This window comes from Callionymus lyra, chromosome 16 (assembly GCF_982586985.1).
Source record: "Callionymus lyra chromosome 16, fCalLyr1.hap1.1, whole genome shotgun sequence".
NCBI lineage: Eukaryota > Metazoa > Chordata > Actinopteri > Syngnathiformes > Callionymidae > Callionymus > Callionymus lyra.
Window position 1 is genome coordinate 14666401 of NC_141833.1, and position 23496 is coordinate 14689896.

The window sequence follows — 23496 nt, forward strand, 5'->3', positions numbered from 1 at the left end:
CTCAGTTAGAGGGCGTAACGCTATGAAGTAGAAACCCTGAGTTATCTAAATTATAACTTTAGGTTCTACTTCATAGCGCTCCGCCCTCTAACTGAGCTCCCCTATTGGTTAATCCCGTCGGCCTTCACTTTTAGTGTTAACTAATAGGGAAGCTCAGTTAGAGGGCGCAGCGCTATGAAGTAGAACCTAAAGTTATAATTTAGAAAGCTCAGGGGTTATACTTCACGGTGCTACGCCCCCCTTACCAAGTTTTTTTTTTGGGAAAGGAATGGTGTCTCTAAACTTATAAAATTCATATAACTTCATTTAAATACATTTAATTTGAACACAATTTTCGAAATGACGATGAAAAGACAATTTAAATGTGATTTATTAACAAAAGAATGTACATGTATATATAGATATATATTTATTATTATTATTATTTAGGGGAAGAAGAAAAAATCTGCCACAAAATGAAAGAAAAATTAAAAGTAATGTGAATTTAGGCGAGACATTGGTGGAAATAAAGTGGTAAAAATCATCCGAAAGAGGAATAGTCTACAATTTCCTGAGGTTAGTACAATAACACACACAAAAAGTAATATTATAACTGTATTTAAGAGTATAATATTACATTGTTGTAACTTTCATACCCTTACACCAGAAGATCATTTGCTAATTTTTCACTTAAAATTAAAAAAATGTATACAGATCATCACATTATTTTAAAAACCTAGATATGTCATTTTTTAATTTGAAGGTTTTTTTTGTCCAGACTATAGCAATGTCTTCAGAATACTTTAATAATTAAAAATATGTTTGTTAATGTTCTGAGAGGAAACTACTAATACTATTAAGATGAATACAAACATGTAATAAAGAATGTTAAGTATATGTGTTGCTCAACAACTACCCACAGTTCACGATTGCCCCCCAGCCTCGTGCGACAATGGAGGGTGAAAAATATGAGTCATCCGTCCCAAAACAATTGCTTGTCGTTTTCTTCATGTGGGAAGAATCTTTTCTTTTTTTTTTTGCGGACATGACAGAGCCCAGACCTTCTAAATGTCACACTGCCCCCCCGCCCCCCCACCCTCAGATGTCACTATGGCAGAATCCATTTCTGCAGGAACTGGAAACCATCTGTGGCTGACAAATGTTTGCAAAGCAATATTTATGGTAAACACTTTTCACTTTTTCTCCTTCAAAGCCACTCTGACAAGGACCCGACTGACGCAATCGAGTATTTCGGATCAGTGAGCAAAAGGAAAAAAAAAAAAAAAAACGAAAACACCCGACGGCAGCAGGCATGCAGTCAAATAAGCCTTAATGTGTTTAGAGACTTGTCCAATAATAGAGCAAAGATCTGGATGAATCCCAAATCGATTTTGAATGATCGTCCCACGCAACACATGCCCGGTTATTTAATCTCATAAACTCCGTTTCTGGCTCAGTAGATTCTGAAGTGTTCCGCAAACAAAAAAAAGGATCCGCTTGCTGCCTTTAATTTGGTCGCACAATACAAATGTTAAAACAACTATTTATCCATAGATTCCTCTTTTTTTTTAACATCATGATGTAAAAGAAGCTTGATACTGGTTTATGTTCAACGTGAGCGCCGGGGTTTACATGCAGTCATCTACTTATGTCATGTTTTAATACAGCACCCAGTTGCTTCTTAAAGGGCTTAAATAAAATGTGGATTTTAAAGAGTTCGCTTTAGTCTACGGAGAGCAACATCTGACCCGTCTTAAGCCGTTGTGCAATTTTATCAATTTTAATAATAATATTATGGTTTTCTCTAATATTTAGACATAACATTTATTTTCGTCTTTGTCTACACATTCTTTGACTGTATTGTTTTCTTATTTCAATTTTGTAACTGACCTGTCTTTATTATTTTTTTTACTCCCTGTGTTCCAGCCTGCACTGGCCCATGACTCCCCCCTCACCCCTGATTTACCTTGCCAGGCTACCTTGCTATTAGCTCTCTTGGGCCCACTCCCTCTCAGCATGTCCCCTCCTTTGGTGCCACAATGATTGCATCATTTACTTAACAAACATGAGGTGGTTTCCAGCCGACTGGCTGCCCTTTGGGACTTCTAGTGTTAAGAACCATGCATTTTTTATTAAGTAATGCTAAATAACATTATATATTTTGTGAAATGCATCTTACTTTGACTAATACAGAAAAGGATAAACAAAAACTAAGCTGTTTTGAACACTCTTTCATAGCACTGTGCAGCTCGTGTACTCTTCCTATAGCGAGCTCTTTGGTAACCCGGATCACTGTATTAACAGGTCATGCCACGGGTCAGCAGATGCTTTATGATGCCTCGGTGCAGCATGACCGGTCCAGACGTCGGGAATACTTATCTGATCTTGTTGCCACATATATCCCTAGATTAAAGTAGTGCTTTATTTATTGAGGTATTATGATGTTTTTTTTTTAATAATTATTTTACCAGTCGCCACCAATTTAACAATAGCTTAATAAAATTGAAAATATTTTTTAATCATGAGAACATATCGTACAGTACTGATAAAAACTGCAACAACAAACCCACTCATAAGAATCATTTGATGGCAATAAGTCTCTCCTTTGGTCTCAACCCCTTTGCTGTCAGCACTGGAGATGTGGCTCAGGGGAGAGTCTAAAAAAAAGGTGGATGAACTCTAGAAGTCAAAATTGAACTCCAAACTTTCTGCAAGATTACCTTCCCTACCTCGTAGGCATTTTTCAGATTATATAAGTTTTACCGAAATCAAGTCAAAATGACCACATGACAACAGCAAGGACAATTAGATCCTAAGGTAAAATTACCAGATTGTTCTAACCAGAAACAAATGATAACTCATTTCTGCCTTTTTTAGCAAAGACTATAGTTCAAAACACCTTTTTTTTTTTTGGTCGTATACAGCGGGGGTCCCTAACATTTTATGCACGACAGACCAGTAATGTGTCAGGATTATATTCACGGACTGACATTCAGATAAATACAGTAAAATTAAATCGTATACAGTTTTTGCTTCACTCATTTTTCACTAGTGAACGGGTTATTTAAAAAATAAATAAACCTGATTGAAACTAGCGGCTTGATGGGTAAAAAGCTACAAGCTAATTTTACCATCTTTGGACAGTGATAATCAAAAATACTAATTGTTTTCCCTTTTCTGTACCACCCCGTAACAAAGGCCTCACCAGGACCAGGACCAGGGGGTTGGGGAAAACTGTGGATAAGCTCCTCCCACTTGTCATACTTTCGCATAACGTGATCACTCGAACTAATCCAATTGCATTAGTCAGAAGAAAAAAAAAACGACACAAAAGTGTTTAACCAATCTTGTATCTCAGAACCAAACAACATGTTTTTTTCCTGCACTATTTTCTATCAGAGTGTCGGAATGCCTTGAAAGCGTCTGACCCACTTCCCTTGTAACCCATGAGAGCTTGTAGATTTGGACTGAAAATAGAAAGACTTGCTGGATATGAAGTAGAAAAGCCTCACACCTCTCCATCACTTCCTCCACACAAACACGTACGACAGGAGTGTTATTCCCTCAATTATGGAGGACGCTTGTTACCAGCTGTGGAAGACGGTTCGGTTTCTAAGTTCGGTAGCAGAAGAAACGCTGCCAGTACAAGGGTTAACTGTTACACGGTACGTGGGCAGTGAGTGCACTGACAACAAGTCAATAAAGTAAGAGATTCTCTGGGATTCTCCTAGGTATGCTCCAACAAATACTGTAACAAAAAGTCTGAATTTGTGAATAGAATCAGAACCACAATTATTATTATTTTACTAAGAGCAAAACACACAACTGCCAGAACTTTTCTGCTCTTTAAAAACACCAACACACAGAGACAAGTGAAGCAAAAGCTCCAACTTCTTGTGAAGGAAGAGATGTTTAAATGCAATAAACGTGTTGATTCATGTGCATACTTTTACACTTTTCTAAGTGACGGGGCAATCAAGAGACCAATGTTCTTTAAAGCAGTGGTCCCCAAGTGACCCCCGATACCAGTCTGTGAGACATTTGTTACCGGGCCATCACAATAAATGATGTGTTTTATTGGTTGAAAACACCAGATTTTCTCGTAAATAACATTAGCATGTAACTCTTGACCAGTGAAAAATGAGAAAAACACAAACTCTAGAAACCAAACTTCTACAAACTCACACATTGGCACAAAGTCTCTGAAAGTTAGGAGACACGCACATAAAGAACACCATCGTCAGCATACAATCAATCATACATTGATGCAAATACACAAACATCTTGCTGTTTCAGTTTTATGGTAAAATGTATTTTCATGCACTTTCTATTTTTTTTATTTTTTCTATCTGAACATCGGTTCTTGAATACAATTCTGACATTTAACTGGTCCGTGATACAAACAAGGTCAGGGGCCCCTGCTTTACAGTATGGTATACTTTCCTAGTCTTAAATAATCCATTGTTTCATTTCCCTTAAGTAGAGTTCACTGGGGATAATTTACAAACCCAGTGCCATGTCTTCTGTATATTTGTTTGGAGACATTCATGTTATGTAAGACATGTGACTTCGGCACAATTATCTTTAGCAACCTGTAACGTTATGGTTCGGTAAATGTTATTAGTACACAACAAAAATCTGCTGTCATTATTACTCACGCTGTACAGTTTGTCTAGAAAGTTGTTTTTTTTAAATGCAATACAACCAACTTAATTACATTTCAAAGCAATTGATTAGCTTTCTCGATGAACACATGCTCAGATCGTGTTCTGACAAACGTAACCTCAGGATGACTTCAGCTAGCATCGATAGCGACTAGCTAACCTAGCAGATATAACAATGAGGTTAAGTTTCTTTCACTTATCGTAATTGTTGAATGAAAAAAACTACAGAATTTTAACATCACGTGTGTGTAACCACTTGACTAGCAAAGCTTGGCTAATTTGATGTTGTTGAATACACAAAGAAAAATACATTTCTTTGAAACAGCTCAGGACTACCAATTTAAATTTACCCAAACATGTTGTCAATACTAAGGCTTTCCACTAGATTTAAATGGATAGCAACCATTTAAAAACAATTGGCTACTTCAGTGCTACGTCTCACTTGAAATTACAGACCGCATCAATCCTGCCTGCGACTGGATCGTAATCAGATCAAACACTGGTCCACAGTCTCCGAACATAATGAAGTAAATGCAGAGTAGATTGCGCTCCACGCTGTTTACTTTCTAATTACCGTCCGACCGAATCACATAAATCATGTCCACATCCGATCCGGTCCACTCTCGGCGGGCGTCGCGCCTCCACCCAGGAGGTCAAAGCTCAAAACCTAATCAGCAGATCGACACTGACCATGTTTCACGACCGGCGGACAAACATATTCTGGATTATGCAACGAGAGTTTAGTCTCTCTTGCATTTAATCCCCCCGTGGCAACTAAATCCTGGAGGCGAAGCCAACTCTCTCTCGCACTTCCCTGATGTTAGAACCAGAGCAACGTAGAAATATTTTTAAAAAAGGAGAGAATCTGTGCATTTCTCCTCATTTACTTTGGAAATGTTTGCAGGAAGCATTTCCAGATTAAAGCCTTCAAGACCGAGGGATCCTTCATGGACTCATTTAGGGGTCGAAGTTCTTTGTTGTCAACAAGGGTCCGATATACTTCCCGTACAAGGTCCAGCGATACTCAAGCTCATAAACCTGTCAATGTACACAATTTAGTTTGTATACACTATTTTAACTAGAGCAAAAACAGGAAGTACTTTCTTAAGCATAAGTGGACACTATTTTGTACTTCTCTATCCTATCTCCAAACATCACCATGCCAGGACCCCCAAACACCATTAGCCTATAGCTGGGGGCCCCAAAAACTTGGCATATGCTTCATAATATATAAAGCGACATCCACTTTTATAGCCTATTTCCTTTCTTTTATTCACTTAATATGTTTTACTTCTTGAGCATTTCAGGAAATTGTAGTATTTTTCTGTTTGGCTATAAAGCTGTACTTGATGAATGATGCCTTATATTCTAGAATGTTGACGGTCATGAGATTGTGGCTTTTTTAGCAGCAGAATCTTTCATGCAAAGTCTGTCCTCGATCAATTTAGTTCTATCGGAAACTGGAGAATCAGAAGATCGAGGCAGTTTGCGTATCGTAGGTTCAGGGCACGATATTAAAAAATATTTTGTAGTATATTAAACTCAATTTCTTAACTCCAATTATAATAAAAAACAATAAAGTGTGTATCAAATAAAATAATTCTGTTTTTATTTACAATTGACCCTTAAAATATTCACAAGATATATTCATTTTTGAGTTCCAATTTAACTACCAGCCGCTAGATGGCAGCAGTCGTTACATCCTCCGCAGCTAAAGGAGCAATGAAATCCTGCGATGACTGTGTACGAGAGGATACAGTCGACTCAAGCAGCTTTTAAAAGCTGCTGTTTGGACATATTTTGGTTTAAAAAAAAAAGAAAGCAGTTACGACTTCGTCAAGAGTCATGTGGTCTGTAAATTCTGCAACACCAGAGTCAAGTACTCGACAGTACTACAAATATATCACAATATATCGTATTGTTGTCATATGTATTGTATCGCTAAGTGTTTGCTGATAGACAACCCTTTGTTAATACAATTAAAGAAAACTTAACACGTTCAAGTCATTTTAGGACAAAAAAAATCACCAAAAGGTCAAGAAAAAAATGTGTTGCTTGTTTAAGAAAAACATAACTTAAGTAAGATGTGACCGCATGTGGCCCCCTGGCCATGTTTTGATCAGGTCCGATTTAAGTATTTCAATAACCTCGCCCACAAAAATGCTTGCTCCTCTATTAGAAGCTAAATCGTGAGTATAATGAGACGAGTGTATCGATACAGCCCTATGTATAAGTCACTCTGTTCTACAAAGAGAGCTGAGCTAAATGCCTTACTCTATTATTTCCCTTCTTAAGCTCAGAACAATTATGAGGCTCAGTTTCTGACCTTAATATTCCCATCACTTCCTGTTCCACTAATACACCGACCTGCTTGTTCAGCTTCTGTTGCTCATGCAGCCGCAGGGTTCATTGCTCCGAAAACATTTCCGGGTGATATCACAGAACATCGCGGATGCTTCCGTTTTTTTCTATCCACAGGACATGTTCTCCCATGTCTTTATTTAATTCCCCCGAATCATGCCATTAACCAAGTGAGTCCGTGTCAGTTCGAATATCTGAGCTCCTGCCCAGGAGAAGTTGTAAAATCAGCGTTTTTTTTTTTTTTTTTGAAGAGGCTTCGCTCAAACCAGGAAGCCTGTGATTCAAACTGACATCCAGGTTTATTTGATGATCGTACCTGACGTTGTCATGTCGCTGGATGTAGATTTTGTGGAAGATTCGCTCGGGTGGCTTCAGGAAATCCTCTTTCATCTCCATGGCTACATTCCTGGGTAACAGGCTCATTAGGAGACGCTCCTGGATGATGGAAAGAAAGCAAATATCAGGTCAAATAAAATATGTTTTCAGATATAAAAGCACTTATTTGGAGAAGCAAAAATCCTGCAGATGTGTCGACTCATGCCAGTGAACAAACCCAGACACACTATGTACCTGTTTTTCATTCTCGTCCTCCATGCGGAGACGCTCCTCGATGCAGTTGCGAGCCTGTAAGAAGGCTTTCCTCTGGGCTCGCTCTGTCAGGATGCGCACAAACAGCCCAGACAGGTTGACACTGGTAAACAGAACCGTGTTGGCGACCAACTGCAAGAAGACAAAAATAGATGTTTTTTTTATTATTTATAGTATTGATTTGGTTTATTTGGGTTATTTCTTTTATACGTTATATCCGGCCCTTTGACAATATTTACGCGGCTCTCAAGAGGTCAAAGTACCATCGGCTAATAAGACCAGCATCTTATATCTAACTAAAAATGTAGTTGTTTTTTCGTATTATTAATTTCAACGCATATTACCGCCAAAACATTGGGTTTTTAAGGCCTTTGAGGCATTCTTTTTAATTTATCGTTTCTTTAAGTATTTGTTTTTTGAAGAACATTGTATTGAAAAATACAATAAAAAATTAATTTATCTCTTTTTTAGGCTTAATTCCGTCTTTATATTGGCTTGATGGCCCCTTACAGTCACAGTATTTAATGTGACCCCTGAGGAAATTGAATTACCCACCCATGATTCTAGACTATAGACTTTTTCTTGAATATACCTGTTTTTAAGCCACTGAAAATCCTTATTTAACCAATATAATATCAAGAGAACCCATTACCCTGATGAGATGTTTTTTCTTCGAATGAACAACAATTGTTTCGAAGCACAATATGAAACTTAAAACCAAACAAATTAGAAACTAATGAATTCCTGAAGCCCAAAAAATTAATCAGATGTGATTGAAATATAAATAAAAGATTGAAAACTAACCCTTGGGGTACATCGCTAGTAATTGTTGGGTTATAAAAGAAACTAAATGTATTTGTATTTTAAAAATATATACGTAATCCTAACATGCATACAAACCAAAATATACGGTATATAAGAAAAATAATTTTGACCACTTTACACGTTTAAATGTGTCTTTAAAAACACCATTTATCAACTTAACTGTCGTTTTTGTTCACCTCTGGCACTCGTGTCTGTTCAATGACATTAAAACAGTGCAGTGCATGCGAGGCCTCCTCATCCATCACGACGGCCCCGGCTGCTTTTAACCTTGGAAGCTGCTCTATTTTTCTTACATCCTCGCAAAGTTTGTCTGACTTTCAACACAAAACAAGGTCGTCGATCTAGACCGCGCACCGAGCTGTTATCCCGAGATATAATTATTCGTACGCTTCCATTTTCCGCCGCACATTTGTCATAAGTCTCAGCCAATTTTCGATAGGATCTCAGAATATTTGTTTCTAAATTCAACTACAACTTTATTGGCAATGTGTATGTCGACAATATGCATTAATGCTTTTTTCCGGCACACACTTTTTGCACACATAAATCAAACTATTGATTTCTCTCGTCTGGTCCTGAAGCATGTTCAGGAACCATCACTAGATTCTGATCCACAGACCTCAGAGCCCGAGCTGGGGTGTAAGGCTGGATCAGATCAGTGATGTAAGGAGGAGCCTGACCATGAATAGATCTGAAAGTAAGAACCAGAATTTTAAAGTTGATCCTGAAAGAAACTGGCAGCCAGTGAAGGGATTTAAGGATCAGAGAAATGTGAGTTCTTCTACTAGAGCGGGTCAGAATTCTCGCTGCAGAGTTCTGTATCAACTGCATAGAAAATTATTGTATAGATGAGTGAGTTTTGATTAGACATGGGCGAAGTGAGGCCCGGGGGCCACATATGGCCCTTTGCCTATATTTATGTGGCCCTCAAGAGGTCAAAGTATGATCAGGGTCGGGTATGTAACTCAAAATGTACTTTTTTGTATTCAATATTTGTTTTTTAGGCACTTCCCCCTGTTCTTTAATTCAGTCATTTTTCCACAAATGTATTGTATCAAAATCAATTGTATTGTAATATAAATGTAACTTATTTGCTTTATCTTTTTTAGGCTTTCTTCTTTCTTTCTATTAGCCTGGCCACACCTGTTAACTCTCACAGGTAATAATGCGGCCCCTGAGGAAATTTAATTGCCAACCCCTGGTGGTTTAGACACTTGTTATTCTTGATCTATATCTATTTTTAACCCTTGTGTTGTCTCCAGGTCAAGATGAACGACCGAGGCCAGTGCATATCTATGTATTTATTCGAATGATATACCAAAAAATATACCAAAAAGAAAAGTGCTGTGGCAAAAAAAAGATGGAGCTGAGAATGAAATGAATCTAATCTTGTCAGCGGGGTGATGTTGGCACACAACACCGTGTTGCAGACGATGTCTCAGACGTGAGTTAAGTACAGTTGAGTAAAGGTTGATGAACATCTGCAGGGCAATAACCCAGAAGTGACTTTAAAATCGCGATAGAAAGTGTGTCAGCGGAAACCTTTCGGGAAATGTCAAGCAGCTCCAATTTCTCTCTAATTCTTGGAAAAGATTAGTCAGGTTGTTCAGACACCTCTGAGGTGGGGTATCACTGAGGTACGTCTTTACGACTCAGAGTTTTGCGTACGGTTCTTTGAGGGGTCTTGTGGTTATTTTCAATCAGGGAGGCATCCGCGACCCTTCTAATTCAGGTCAAGGTTCTGATTAGTGTCATGACCTTTCCACTAGATAAGGCTTCCTAACATTTGTCACCGTGGTCGAGTCTCTCAACAGCTTCACCTGACCTCACTCGACCCATTTCCCCATGTCCTTGTCATGGACCGCTGCCTTTAATCCCAGGATCTCTGCAGACGAGGAACGCACTGAAGCCAACTCGGATCTAAAGACAAACGTGACGTACCGTGGGTTGATTTCATTTAATAATTATTTTAAAGTTCTTTCCTTAACAGAAAATTATAAAAAAGGAATTTAATCATCAGAAAGTGCAACAGATGATGCTGCAGATGATCCTTAGATGAACTGGTAAAGTGTGTAAAGATTCTGCTTAGTTGTCTCGCCTGCAGTTGATACAGAACTCTGCAGTGAGAATTCTGACCAGCTCTAGTAGAAGAACTTACATTTCCCCAATCCTTAAAACTCTTCACTGGCTGCCAGTTTCTTTCAGGATCAACTTTAAAATTCTGGTTCTTACTTTCAGATCTATTCAAGGTCAGACCTTACATCAGTGATCTGATCCAGCCTTACACCCCAGCTCGGGCTCTGAGGTCTGTGGATCAGAATCTACTGATGGTTCCTGAACACGGTTCAGGACCAGAGGAGAGAAATCCTTCCAGACTGTTGCTCCTAAGCTTTGGAACGATCTTCCTCTCTGTGTTTGATGATCTACTGACTCCTTCAAGAAACATCAAACCATTCAACACAGAATAAGTAACTTCTTCACAGACAGAACAAAAATAATTAGTATCTACACTTCCTTTGTGTCCATTTCCAATTGACTCACGGGAACTTGTGTGACGTTTAAAAGTTGTATTAAAAAATAAACAAATTCAACTCTAGTTTAATAATACACCTCGAGTGCCGCATAAAATCTGCTGAAAGGGATGCAAATGGCCCCCTGGCCTGACTTTGGAAATGTCTGTGTCATGACACACTTCCTGTTTTGTTCTGCTTGTTTTAATTTGTTTAGAACTTCGGCACCTGTTGCTGCAACAGCTGCAGCTCTTCAGCAACCACACCATCATCTGAAGATTATAAAGGCACGTCTTTCCCAGCAGCAGGCGGCCAGATTATAATCCACGCCTTAGGGTATGTGACGTTCTCTTCTCGTTCAAAGTGCCAAAAGTTTTTGTTCCAACCGGTCAAGCATCTACAGTTTAACCAATTAGCTTTAGGCTGAAACAAGCAACACCTGACTGACAATCAACTGATTACACTCCTAAGACACCTGATTGGGTTAAAATAAGTCCTCAGGATTGGTTGGAACAAAAACCTTCGCCACCCCGGCCCTTTGAGGACCAGTTTGGAGACCCCTGAGCTGTGTCCAAAATCGCATACTAGCGTACTAAAAGTTAGTATTTTTAGTGCGTTAGTGCGTCTCAATTTTTAGTATGCAAAATTTAGTGCTCCATGCACACTAAATTGGCGTACTAACACGCCAACAAAACTGAGCATGGTTCGACTGACACTAAACACACTAAACAGCCGCCATCTTAGGGACGTTTTAAACAAAAGTTACGTCATATATAAATGCATATATATGCATATACTTACAGGTGCATTTTCAGCAGCAGTAGGAGGACGACACGTCTTCAGTGCTGATACCAGCGTAAATATCTCGCGAATATTTAGATTCTCATATTTTTTCTTTATTTCTTTTTCAAACTTGCAAAACGTGCTGCCAGCAGGTGTCGGCGATAGCGTTCCAACAGCTGGTTGAAACATCATTAAATAGTAGTAGAAGAAGAAGCTGTCATGTGATTTCCGGTTAGTGTGTAGCAGCAGTGTTTGATTTGAGACATACTATCTGTGGAGAATTTGCGTACTAGTTAGTACGTACACTAAACTGATGCACACTAACTTCTAGCATACTAAGAGTAGTATGCGATTTGAGACACAGCACGAGTTTAGAACCTCTGTGCCTGTTGCTGCAACAGCTGCAGCTATTCAGCAATTACACCATCAGCTAAAGAATATAAAGTCGCATCTTTCCCAGCAGCAGGCGCCAAATTATAGGTTAGGTAGAACTTTATTGATTGTTACTGTACAGTATGTCACATTTTCCTCTTGTTCGACTTTCTGGATTTCCTATTTTTGTTCACCTTAGTTCACCTAGTGCCTGATTTTTGCCATGATTATTAGCATGTGTGTGTTTTCCCTGACGCTCTTTTTGTTTTCCAGTTGTTTCCTAAGTTTGTTCTCTGCTGGACACTGATGCTGGACAATCCTTCGCGGGACTCTTGTTTATTTTTTTTATTGTGTTACTTTTATTAAACCTGTGTTTAAACTCTGTTTTTTTTGGCTGTGATTCCACTCTGCATTTGGGTCGACCTCGATCCCGGACCTCACAGTCTGGTGTCAGTAAACTGAAGAAAAAGAGGGTTTTTTGGGATTATTTTGTATCATTTTGTAACAATTATTTCACACCCTGGAGATGCAGCATGTGTTAAAAATAATAAAATAATAATATTTAATTTTCTATTATATTCTTAACCCTTCTTAACCATGAACTTGGAGATCAAACTGTAAGTAAATCAGTCGCTAGAAAACCATTTGTGTATGTATTGGTGGAGTTACAGTCTGATTCAACTGTAAATAGCTTGGATACTTGGCTACTGAACCAATAAATGTGTCTTTGAACATTCTTGCTACAGGTCTTGCCCCACTTATTGTTTGATCTGGTATAAAAATGTCGATTCAATGCTCGTCTTTGAAGGAGCATTTTGGTTATAGCGAAGATTTACAAATGTGGATTTGCTGACACACCGCGAGCATTAGTTGGTTGACGGGTCAGTTATTTAGGAGCGACAAGACTGGTTGGCAGTAAGTATAAGTTAGAGGTCAGCACAGGTCTGCCGGGGTCACGCCTCACACGGCTCATCTCCTAGCTTAATGGATTAGCTATCTCTGGTCCCACACTGTCCTTCACATGGGCTACGACAGGGATCTCATCACTCACACACAGAGAAAACAATCTCCTTGGTAAATGCAGGCGTCATCAGCAAAGAGTGCGATGAACTGAACAAATCTCAATCTGCCACGAAATGCACAATTTTTGCCGACTTGACTTGATGGGAAAGCGGTTGTGATTGACGTGACAGGTCTTTTTAAACTCAAACCTGATGACAGTGAGGACGATATGATTAAATATAGAACGGTTTTATTTTCTGTTTGCGAAATGACAGTCTTGATTTCGGCCTAACTCAAGCATATAGATGGTGTGATGCTCGCCCTACTTCCGACGCTGGCAGGACGCCACCCCGGCTGCTCAATCCCCGTCTCGTCTCCTCGACATCATTTATCAGCGGAGACGGTCTCGTGTATGACATCATCACAACCAATTCTTGAGGGGTCAAATGGTCTCGCTATTCTTTCTAAATCAGGAGGTTTATCTTCTTAGCAACGGTTCAAATATGTTTTTAAAATTCGGATGTGTTTGTCAAAAACTTCCCATGTACTGCTTCTCATTTATCTTGTGATGTTATACTATGAGGTAGAAGTTTTATTTGACCTCTGACAATATCTCAAGACCCTAATCTTTTGACCCGAGAAAACCGATTCCAATAGCTTTTATGGTTCTCCAAAAAAAAAGAAGTATTTAATTCAAATTACTAGCAGGGCCGGGTCTAGGCAGGGGCAAGAGGGGGCCTGGCCCCCTCAAATAAATGTTGTGCCCCCTCAAACTTACATGTAAGTAAGTAAGTAACAGCACAATGCCCCCTCAAGATTTGTGGCTGCCCCCTCATACATGCCTGTCTAGACCCGGCCCTGATTACTAGCATTCTTTTTGTGGTCTGTCCAGATGCGGAAAACCAAAAGTGTGTGTGTTCGTGTGTAGGTCACACTTTTTAACCTCTATTGTGATGTCATCACCATGGACACCCCCTACAGGGGAAAAAGGAGCAGTAATGCTGTGGCTTAATATCAACAAAATTGACATTTACGTGAGTCAAATTGCTTCTTTTTTTTCGCACGATTCCTATCTTCATCTGTGGCCATAATCTCTTGAGCCGGTTGTTCAGATCCTCAGATAATGCTTTTGCATCATTGTGTCGTTAAAATCTATTACATTTTTCTCCTGGATAAGACTCAAGCATATGAGGGGCCGAAGTATTTTAAGAATATAAGTCACGGGCCGAACAAAAACTGTATATTTACCAAACTTTCTGTAACAGGAAGTTTGAATCTGATTGAATTCGAGGAGGCTTGATCCCAAATATTTTTGTTATCTCTTCCCAAACAAACGGTTTTACTGTTATTTAAAGTTGCAAAAAAGTGCATATTGTAGGTGTTTATGGTCTCTGTTCCTAGAGATGGGTTTCATGGCCAATTTCCTGATTGCACTTCAATTCAACCTGATGTAAATGCACCACTGCACGATTTACTATTACTTATTGCCTCTTAATATCTTTCAGCAATATAACGAACAATGAATCTTCTTCTAGCAAAACCGTCTTGCCATTCACATGAAATAACTTGGCAGGCTTGGTTTGACTTGGTTAATTCTCTACAAGCTGACCATTTTTGTTGGCCAAAAGTTCTGTTTAGAAATCAAAATTCACTCCTTTTCTACTCACCTTCATGTTGAATAACGGTTGGGTTTATCTATTTTTATTATAGGCAGAAATGTATGTCCGCACACTATTTTTGTCCGTTCAATATTTTAAAACATCCAAATACCTCCATAGTGCTCGTCTATAAAGTCCCTCTTGTATTGAAGCTTCGACAAGATCAATCATTCTGAAAGGAATTCTATTTGTTGCAGAAGCTAACGCAGTAAAATGCTACACAAACAGGAAAAAGATCATATTGTCAACAGTAGACAATATAGACTTCTTTAATTCCTTCTGAAAAATGTCTTATGTCGGGTCTGATTAGGAGATACAGACGAGCAGTACGGAGGCATCTGGATGATTTAAAGTGTCTTTTTGGAAGAGAAGGATGAAGAAAAGTGGTCGTTGTTTGTGACATGTCTGCCTGTAACTCCAAAAAGATGCAGATTACTCTAAAATATTAGTGAAATTTTGGTTATTCCCTTGTGATACAGTCGAGTTCCACTGGTTTATATAATATATGGTCCCTTTAAACCTCGCAATTGTTCCTTAATGTTCTTACGATATTTGAAATCGTATTTTTACCGTTAACGGGAAACAGTTTATTCTGTGTCAATTAAACTGGGGGGCTGTATTCCGACAACTACTCCCACAAAACCCCCACAGGGGTCCTCCTTAATGTGAAGCCAAACTGCTGCCTCTGTTGTTTTTTTTTTCACTGCAACCACAAGGAAGTGTTGAGAGCGATCTCACCGTCACATTATCAAAAAGAGATTCCGTGAAGAACACAAACGGCTGGTAGACGTTGAACTTCGCAGACCCGGATTAAATCGAGCTTCCTAAAGACGGAGTGGTCTCGAGGGGGGATCGCCGGAGAAATATATTCAAGCGCTTATCAAACAGAGACAAGTGCGCGACTGGGAGCTGTCCACAGTGCTGAAGTCAGCAGCCTGACCTGCGTTTGTTGCAGCCTGCAGGCCACTTCCTGCCATATACTGTGAAATATCTGGGCGGTACCAAACCAAATATAGCTTCAAAATGAAAAAAATACACTCTACAGATATGCACTGATAAGTGTTGTATCTGTTGTAAGTATCTGAATAATTTAAAGATCCGTTTTGCATTTTTTAACACCTTCTTTTCAAACCTGTTACCTAATGAAAAGTATTTTTAATCTCTCCCTCTGATGATCAAAGGAATGCAAAGAAAGACTTGTAACTATGACCCGAGAAGCGTCTTGAGCAGATGAACATAATTATCATCAAACGACAACTTGTGTAAAACTGTATATTTAATTTAACTTTACTAGTTGGGGGTTCCGTTGATTTTAGCTTTAGCAGTATGATGTAACTCTACAATAGAATCAGGTGTTTGTCTTTGTTGTGTCTATTTTATCTTGTTTCTTTATTTGTAGCTTAATTTAATTATTTTGGGGGAAACTACAACAAGCAGCTATGGGGTGACTCAGGGGTCTATTCTTGGACCATTGCTCTCTATATAAAAGTAAAATATTGCACAAAAAGATTTCCCCTTAGCAGTAATGTGATGAATGCTAAAGTAAACTAAAACTGTTATATCAGAAAAGTCAATTTCTAAACTTAAATATACATTAAGGATATTTTGTGTATTGTTTTTGTACTATTGTTCAGAAAAAAATGTTTTAATTTGCAGGTAAATCTGACTTCATTACCTGGTGACTTAGTGGTTAGATCACAGGGTTCGATTCCCAGTCAGGAAATTTATTGGTTTTTTGTCTTAGCCTACACATTTTTTAGAATCTGGGTAGTTTGTCTTTTTATGTCTTTGTTTTAAATTTGCTCCTTGACAGAGGTATGCGCTGTCTCTATGCCTTTTTTTTGTTAAATAAAAAGCTCACTGGTGTAATAAAAACATAAGTTCCTTTGTATTTCTTATTCTTGCTTAATGTCATCTTTGTATTATAAGTATCAGTATTATGAGTAGTAGTAGAAGTAGCAGCAGCAGTAGTAGTAGTAGTCGTATTGTTTCTGGTGTAGTGTCAAGAAATATATATGAATAATATGTAAGGAAAACTATATATTTTGTTGTAAGCTGAGTTGTGTATTTGCGATCACCAAAGCAGTCGCCCATCGTAGGCCTGTTTAAAATAATATTTTTAATACAATAACCATCTTATTATGTTTGGTTTTTATGGGGTTTTTTACTTGTCGCCCGATTGGTAATTATTGATCATCATCATCTGATAAATGTATTAGGATAGTATCATTAAACAACCATAATAAAATATGTTGTTGTTGTTTGGTCAATAATAACTGAAACATATCAACTATTTATTACTATTATTATTTATTACTGGTCTGTTGATGGTTATGGTGATGAAGTGTTTGTGTTGTATAATCTTTTATGTTAAAAATTATTATAGTTGTTTATTTATTGTCAATAAATGTTTCTGTTTGTTTCTGTTATTCTATATGTTGAAAGAAATGACTTTAACAAACACTATTTATTTCTCATAAAAACACATTTGTAATTAAACTGGTTCAGAAATAGATTGTTTTTGTTGTTGATGTTTGGTAAACAATGACTGAAACATACAATTTATTTCTAATAAAATATTATTAGTAATAACCATGTTTTGATTAAGCTATGGTATTTATTGTTAAAGAAAATATGTTTTATGTTTACTTTTATGTTTTTGTCGGGCAAATTATATCTGAAACACATGCTCTATTTATTAATCATTAAATAATATTCGTAATTATACTGGTTTAGGCTTCATTTGAGTGCTGTTGGTGTTGTTTTGGTGTGTTTTTGTTTGATTTTTGTTGTTCTACATGTTGCTGTTTTTAGCTTAATTATAACACAAACACTTTTTCTTCTTCATAAAATAATATATGTAGTTAAACTGGTGTAAGAATAAGTTATTGTTGTTGTTTGTTGAATAATAACTGGGACATACAATGTATTCCTCATTAAATAATATTAGTAATTACACTGGCTTAGAATAAGTATAGTTTATTCTTTTGTCGTTAAGGAAAATATTGTGTTTTTTTTGTTTTCTATAATATTTGACTAGTTTATTGTTTTGTTTATGTGCTTGTTGTTAAAATAATAACTGAAACATCAACACTATTTATTCTAGAAGAATATTTGTAGTTAAACAGGAATAAGTTCTTGTATTGTTTGGTCAACAATAACTGAAATATAAAATGTATTCCTCATGCAATAGTATCAGTCATTACACTGTGTATTTTTCTCCAAAGTACTCTGAGTTTACTCACAGTCCTCCACAGCTTCTGCGTCTTGACAGAGGTCGCGGTGACGATGAGGTGCGACACGCTGACCATGATCCCCAAAACCACCGCCAGGAGGGTCCGCACGGGCAGCAGCGCGTACGCCACGAAGGTGACCAGGATCAGCTGCCACATGCCCTGCTCGGGGGAGGTCGGGGGTTCCATCCCCATGGCGCCCAGCGAGAAGGGACAGCAGAGGAAGGAGAAGGTGAAGCCAAAGAGGAGGCTCAGGTTGACGATCTGCTGCAGCTGAGTCACCTGCAGGTACTTGACGTTGGTGACGATGAAGAGGGACACGAAGACCACGCAGTGGACCGGGTGGGACCCCTTGGAGACGGTGAGCGCGGGGCCGGACAGCAGCTCCAGGACCGCCAGCGTGGACGACATGAAGATGAGCACGGCCAGAGCCTTGAGCGTGGACGTCTGCTCCAGCTTCAGGTTGTAGTTCTGGAACAGGGACTCCAGCTCCTTGCAGTCGAACTCGTCCTCGCACGCGATGCTGCTCAGCGGGACCCCCGGGGGACAGTGACTTCTCTTCCGCCGGGTTTTGACTTTCTGAAACGGTACTTCCTCCATGCCAGTGCCATTCATAAACTGAGCACCTGCTTGGCGGGGGGCGGCGGACGCGCGGCCAAAAAAGACGCGCAACAACAACAACAACCAAAAAAAAAAAAAGGGGGTACGAGGACGCGGATCCCCCTCCGCGCGCACTATCCACAGGTAGGCTGGTGGTTCTGGTTCTGGACGTCGGAGGAGGAGGACAGGAGGCGGTCGTTCATCTCTGGGTCGGATTCACGGGGAAGATCCAGAGCCGAGCGTCGTTGGCTTGAGCGCCACATGGAGAGCAGCGCGCACGACGTCCGGTTCAGATGGAAACACAGCTTTGCTTTTTTTTTTAGTGTGTGTGTGTGTGTGTGTGTGTTGCGCGACTCAGATGGGATCACGCCTGCGCATTAAGAGGTGAAGATAAGACTGAGGCTCAGCTTCTCAGCGCCGATGTGAACACGAGCAGAGACTCACCACTAGATATATATAGAAGTAGAATCTGACGCTTACATTTAACATTAAAAATGTTGAAACTTTGATTTTTTTTAAATTGAAGATGATGATGTTGTTTTCCAAGCATGTACTTGTTATTTGATTATTGAGTACTTTGTATATAGAAAGGTTGAATCGTGTTATCTCGGGGTCAAGGTGATCGCAGTGGCCCTGAGATTAAATGTGTTTGTGGTATCCCTTGTGTTGTCTCCTGGTGAAGTTGAACGACCTCCACCACTGCATGTGTATTTACGGAAGCCAGAGACAGGAGAAAAACACAAGGGATACCAAAAACACGTTTGTTTTCAGGCCAAGGGTTAGATAACACAAGGGTTAGATTCACGAGTTTCCTTTTTTAATTACACATTGATTTTTGTGTTTTGATTCCAATAATTCAAAAATTTATTTTCTAAATACATTATTTTTTATTTAATAGAATTTGTATTTCATTTTATTCAATATAAAAAGTATTTATTGTTATTGGCTGAATTATATTGAATTTAAAAGGCTCCAAAATTAAGAAACGTTGAATTAAAAACATTTATTTTTGAATTATTGGAATTGGAATATCAAACTCTATGTGTAAAAAAAAAAATATATATATATATATATATATATATATATATATATATATATATATATATATATTGAAATGTTTTAATTCAATACTGAAAGAAAACAAATGTAAGCTTTCAATATACAAATTATTCAATTATTCAATAGAAACAAATTCAAAATGATTAAATTATTCAGATAAATGCAATGCCTGAAATTACCAAGAAACATTTCAATTAAAAAATAATTTTCGGATGGCACTGATGTTCTTCCATAAATAGACAAGTTCAGGGGGAGAAACATTGTTTAATGAGTTATTTTTAATGTCAAGCAGACGAGATATTCTTACTGGGCTGTGCAAATGATCTATTGAAAAAGAAAAGAAATCATGAACAAAATATATTTTACTTTGATAATATTGTTGATTTATTTCATATGTTTAAACGAAATGTGTTTTGAATGTTGTTTTATTATTAAATACACGATTAAATTACACTATTATCTCCTCCTTGTTGCAGTAGTTTTTTTGTTTTCCTATTATATTGAGAAACCCTAAAACAATGAGGATAGAATAAAGAGTTGTCAGAATTTCTTAAGTCGTTTGTTTATTTGTTCCACGTCCTGCAGAGACGTAAGACCAGGACTGGAGGTGATTCACTCACATCTTTGAAAACCTCATTGTTCAATCTGCGTGGTGTGGATGATTATTATGTGGGTTCATACGTTTAATTTAAATATAAAAAATAAAAAAAGCACAGCCACAATGTACAGAATCCGCCCACACACTTTTCCCCGTCGTTAAAGCAAATCTAATCTCGACAAAGAGATTGGGTTATTCTGCTCATGACTCACTCGCTCGCTCGCTCGCGCAGCAGGAGAAACTGTGTGTCTGGCACCGACGACAGGACAACGACGAGCCCACACGCCATATACATCATCTCCTTCCATGCCATGGATTCACACTCGCCATAAGGATCCGCTTGGCATTCAGGACGTTTGTCCCGCTTCATTACGAAGGCAGGAAGAGTGATCGGTCGCAGGCGGACCCCCGAAAAGTGACAGATGGACGGTCGATGCCAAAGTCCGGCACTTGACGCCGAGGCCTTCTGTTACCTTCTCTGTCTAAATGTTATGGGACTGTTGACTTTTCTGATCCGAAGCCTCGAGACGAGGGAAGACATTTTTTCGGAGGGTTATAAAGCAAATGCCATCCATGTATTTTCTTTTTTTTTTTAAAAAAGAGATTAGGATGACTCGGTGTGTCTGCTCAGATTATACATGATGAACTTTAGAGTCTATTGTTTGGACAGTAGACGGATACTATTACGTATACTAGATACGAGGAAGAAAGTTGATTCAAAATCAGGGACAGACGGATGATTAAAAAACACAAGATCAAAGGTGTGTTTGTTTACCATTCATACATAATGCAGGGAAGCAGATGGAGAGCACGAATGCTCCTCCCATGATGCAACACTAATAGACTCAGGGACTCATTCGTTCCTCGTGCTATTAGACTTTATAATTCTGAGTTTGGGGGCAGGAGCGAAGTGAAAGTATCTTTTTTTTGTGTTATTTCCTTTGATCTATCCATCTAATGAGAGCCCAGGTTGGACATATGGAGAAGGAAAATGTGGCAAGAAGAAGAAGAAAAATTAAAAGGAAATCACTATAATTGGAAGTCAGATGTACCAATAAATGGTGTCTTAAGATGTTTTTCCAAACTTAGTTATAAGTATAACTTCTATATAAATACAAATTACTTACTTACTTTATTAATCCCTCTCCTTCGGGTAACTGGGTTTCTAGTTCACAGCAGACGATAGTTTCATTAAAAAAAAAAAAAAATCAAATGCAATAAAAAGAACAAAAAGCAAGGAGATGACAAAATGCAAATATAAACAACATAGATCAAAGTAAATAACACAGGATACAAAGATTAGGTTAGGTAGAACTTTATGGATATAACTAAATTGTTTTCCAATTAGACACAGCAAATACAGCAATTTTTCATTTAAAAAAATAACATTAACATAGAATAACATCATCCTTGCCTCGCCCCCAAATTCAGAATTATACAATCTAATAGTACGAGGAATGAATGATTTCAGAAAATTGAGTGTGGATCAATGGAAACTATCCACCCACAACGGCCTACAGCTTAGCGACGTAGATGATGCTAAGCGGAAGCTACGTCACTGACGACGCGTCTTCGGAGCAGATACCGACGTAAATGTCTTGAGAAAACACTAATGTGACCACAAAACAACACGACAAGAATAATAATACAACAAAACACAACTTAATAACTTGTTTCAATTGGTGAAAAGTGCTGTCAAGTGTCGGTGATAGGGTTCCAAGTTACGTTTGAAATCAGCGTTAAAAAGTAGTAGAAGAAGAAGCTGTCGAGTCATTTTTTGGTCAAGTGTGTAGCAGCAGTGATTGATTTGAGACAATACTACCCTGTCGAAATTTGTTTGCACTGCGCAAATAAAATTCTCCAAGTCTCCAATTTTCCAAAAAACACTAGGTGGTCTGTCCAAGCTAAACGGCTAAAAAAGGCTGACTAGTGTAACCACCGTTGCTTTGCAGATATGGTCTGGTCCAAATACTGGTTGAACTCTGCATTGTGTTAACTTTATTGATAAAACTGGAGGTTCTTTCGAAACTTTTTCTTTATTCCTGCACAAGGAAATAATCGTTCAGGACAAGAAAGTAGTTCCTCCGCGGCGCTTCTCTAGGCATGCTTTGGCACGCCACGTGTCGTGTCATTATTACACAGTAGTTTACACAGAAAATACATACGTACACATACAAGTGAAATAGATAATAAACACTAAGTCTAAATGTAACTGCACAAGGAAATAACCTTTCAGGACAGGAAAGTAGTTCCTCCGCAGCGCACCTCTACACATGCTGTAATACAATAATAATAAATAACGTATAATAATATAATGTTTTATGTGTATAAGCCATATATGTCAACATTACCTTTAGCCCGCCACGTGTCCACTGGCTACTTATATAGAGGGCGCTCTTGTTACATTTCCTTCCTTTAATTATATTTGTGTTATTTGTTTGTTACATACATCGTTGTATCTGTTACAATGGTGAAAAGTACAGCTTCTGGTGAGTCTTTTTCTAACGTTAACATGGGGAGGTGATTCCTAAAAGATTGAAATCATTGTAGGAAGTAATTTGTACATTCACCAGAAGGGGCAGGCTTCAGACTTACAGTATTTACAGTTGGCTGTCGTAGGTGCACCATAGATGTGCGTTAGCTCAACGTTAGCGACAGGTTGAAGGGTCATGTATTGGAATTGTTAAGAAATTACCCTCAAGATCAGAGAGTTGGTGAACTAGCCTGAACTATTGTCCTCTTAAATATCCAACTATTTGGCCTGAGGCTAATGTGTTCATCGAAAAAAAAGCTCCCACATTTTTTCTCAAAAGAGTTTCCTATTCGCTGAGTCGCAGAAAAACCTGCCGAGTGTATAAATTGACCGGACGAAGGTGAGATGCAAATGAAACCAGACTGTCATCATTTATAGTCTGTTGACCACGGTGTAATTAATCTGCCATCGATTTCCTGCCATCTTCCTAATCACTTTATCAATATTCCTGGTGCGGCCGCTCGCCACATTAAACTCAATAACGAGCGGCGGCGATTTTCAGTTTGGGAAGACATTTCACATTCCCTTGATGCAAATGTCAAACACTGAACAGCGGCGAGATGAAGATCTGACATTCAAATGGATTTTCGCAGTTTGTGGGACTCTGGTTAAACGAGTGCGACGGTCGGAATGTTTTTTTTTTCCCCGCCAGGATCCTCTGACCCGTCCAAAGTGTTACCTGCACCGGCCTTTGACTTAAGTGCACCGTCACACTCCCCCGGTCGTCTCTG

At 38.5% G+C, this 23496-nt stretch overlaps 1 protein-coding gene across 2 annotated transcripts in view; it reads right to left on the reverse strand.

Annotated features, from left to right (window-relative positions):
• Positions 1 to 19015, reverse strand: part of LOC148063838 (adenylate cyclase type 1-like) — a 54976-nt gene extending 35961 nt beyond the window's left edge. For both annotated transcript variants that reach the window (XR_015713547.1, XM_087811289.1), the window contains exons 1-3: positions 17988 to 19015; positions 7575 to 7724; positions 7321 to 7439 (exon numbers count right to left, since the gene is read on the reverse strand). Coding sequence is in view for 1 of the 2 variants with exons in the window: in XM_087811289.1 (XP_087667415.1) it covers positions 7321 to 7439; positions 7575 to 7724; positions 17988 to 18590 (872 nt within the window). In the remaining variant the exon portion in view is untranslated. The remainder of the gene's footprint in view (positions 1 to 7320; positions 7440 to 7574; positions 7725 to 17987) is intronic.
• Between the last annotated feature and the right edge of the window lie 4481 nt (positions 19016 to 23496).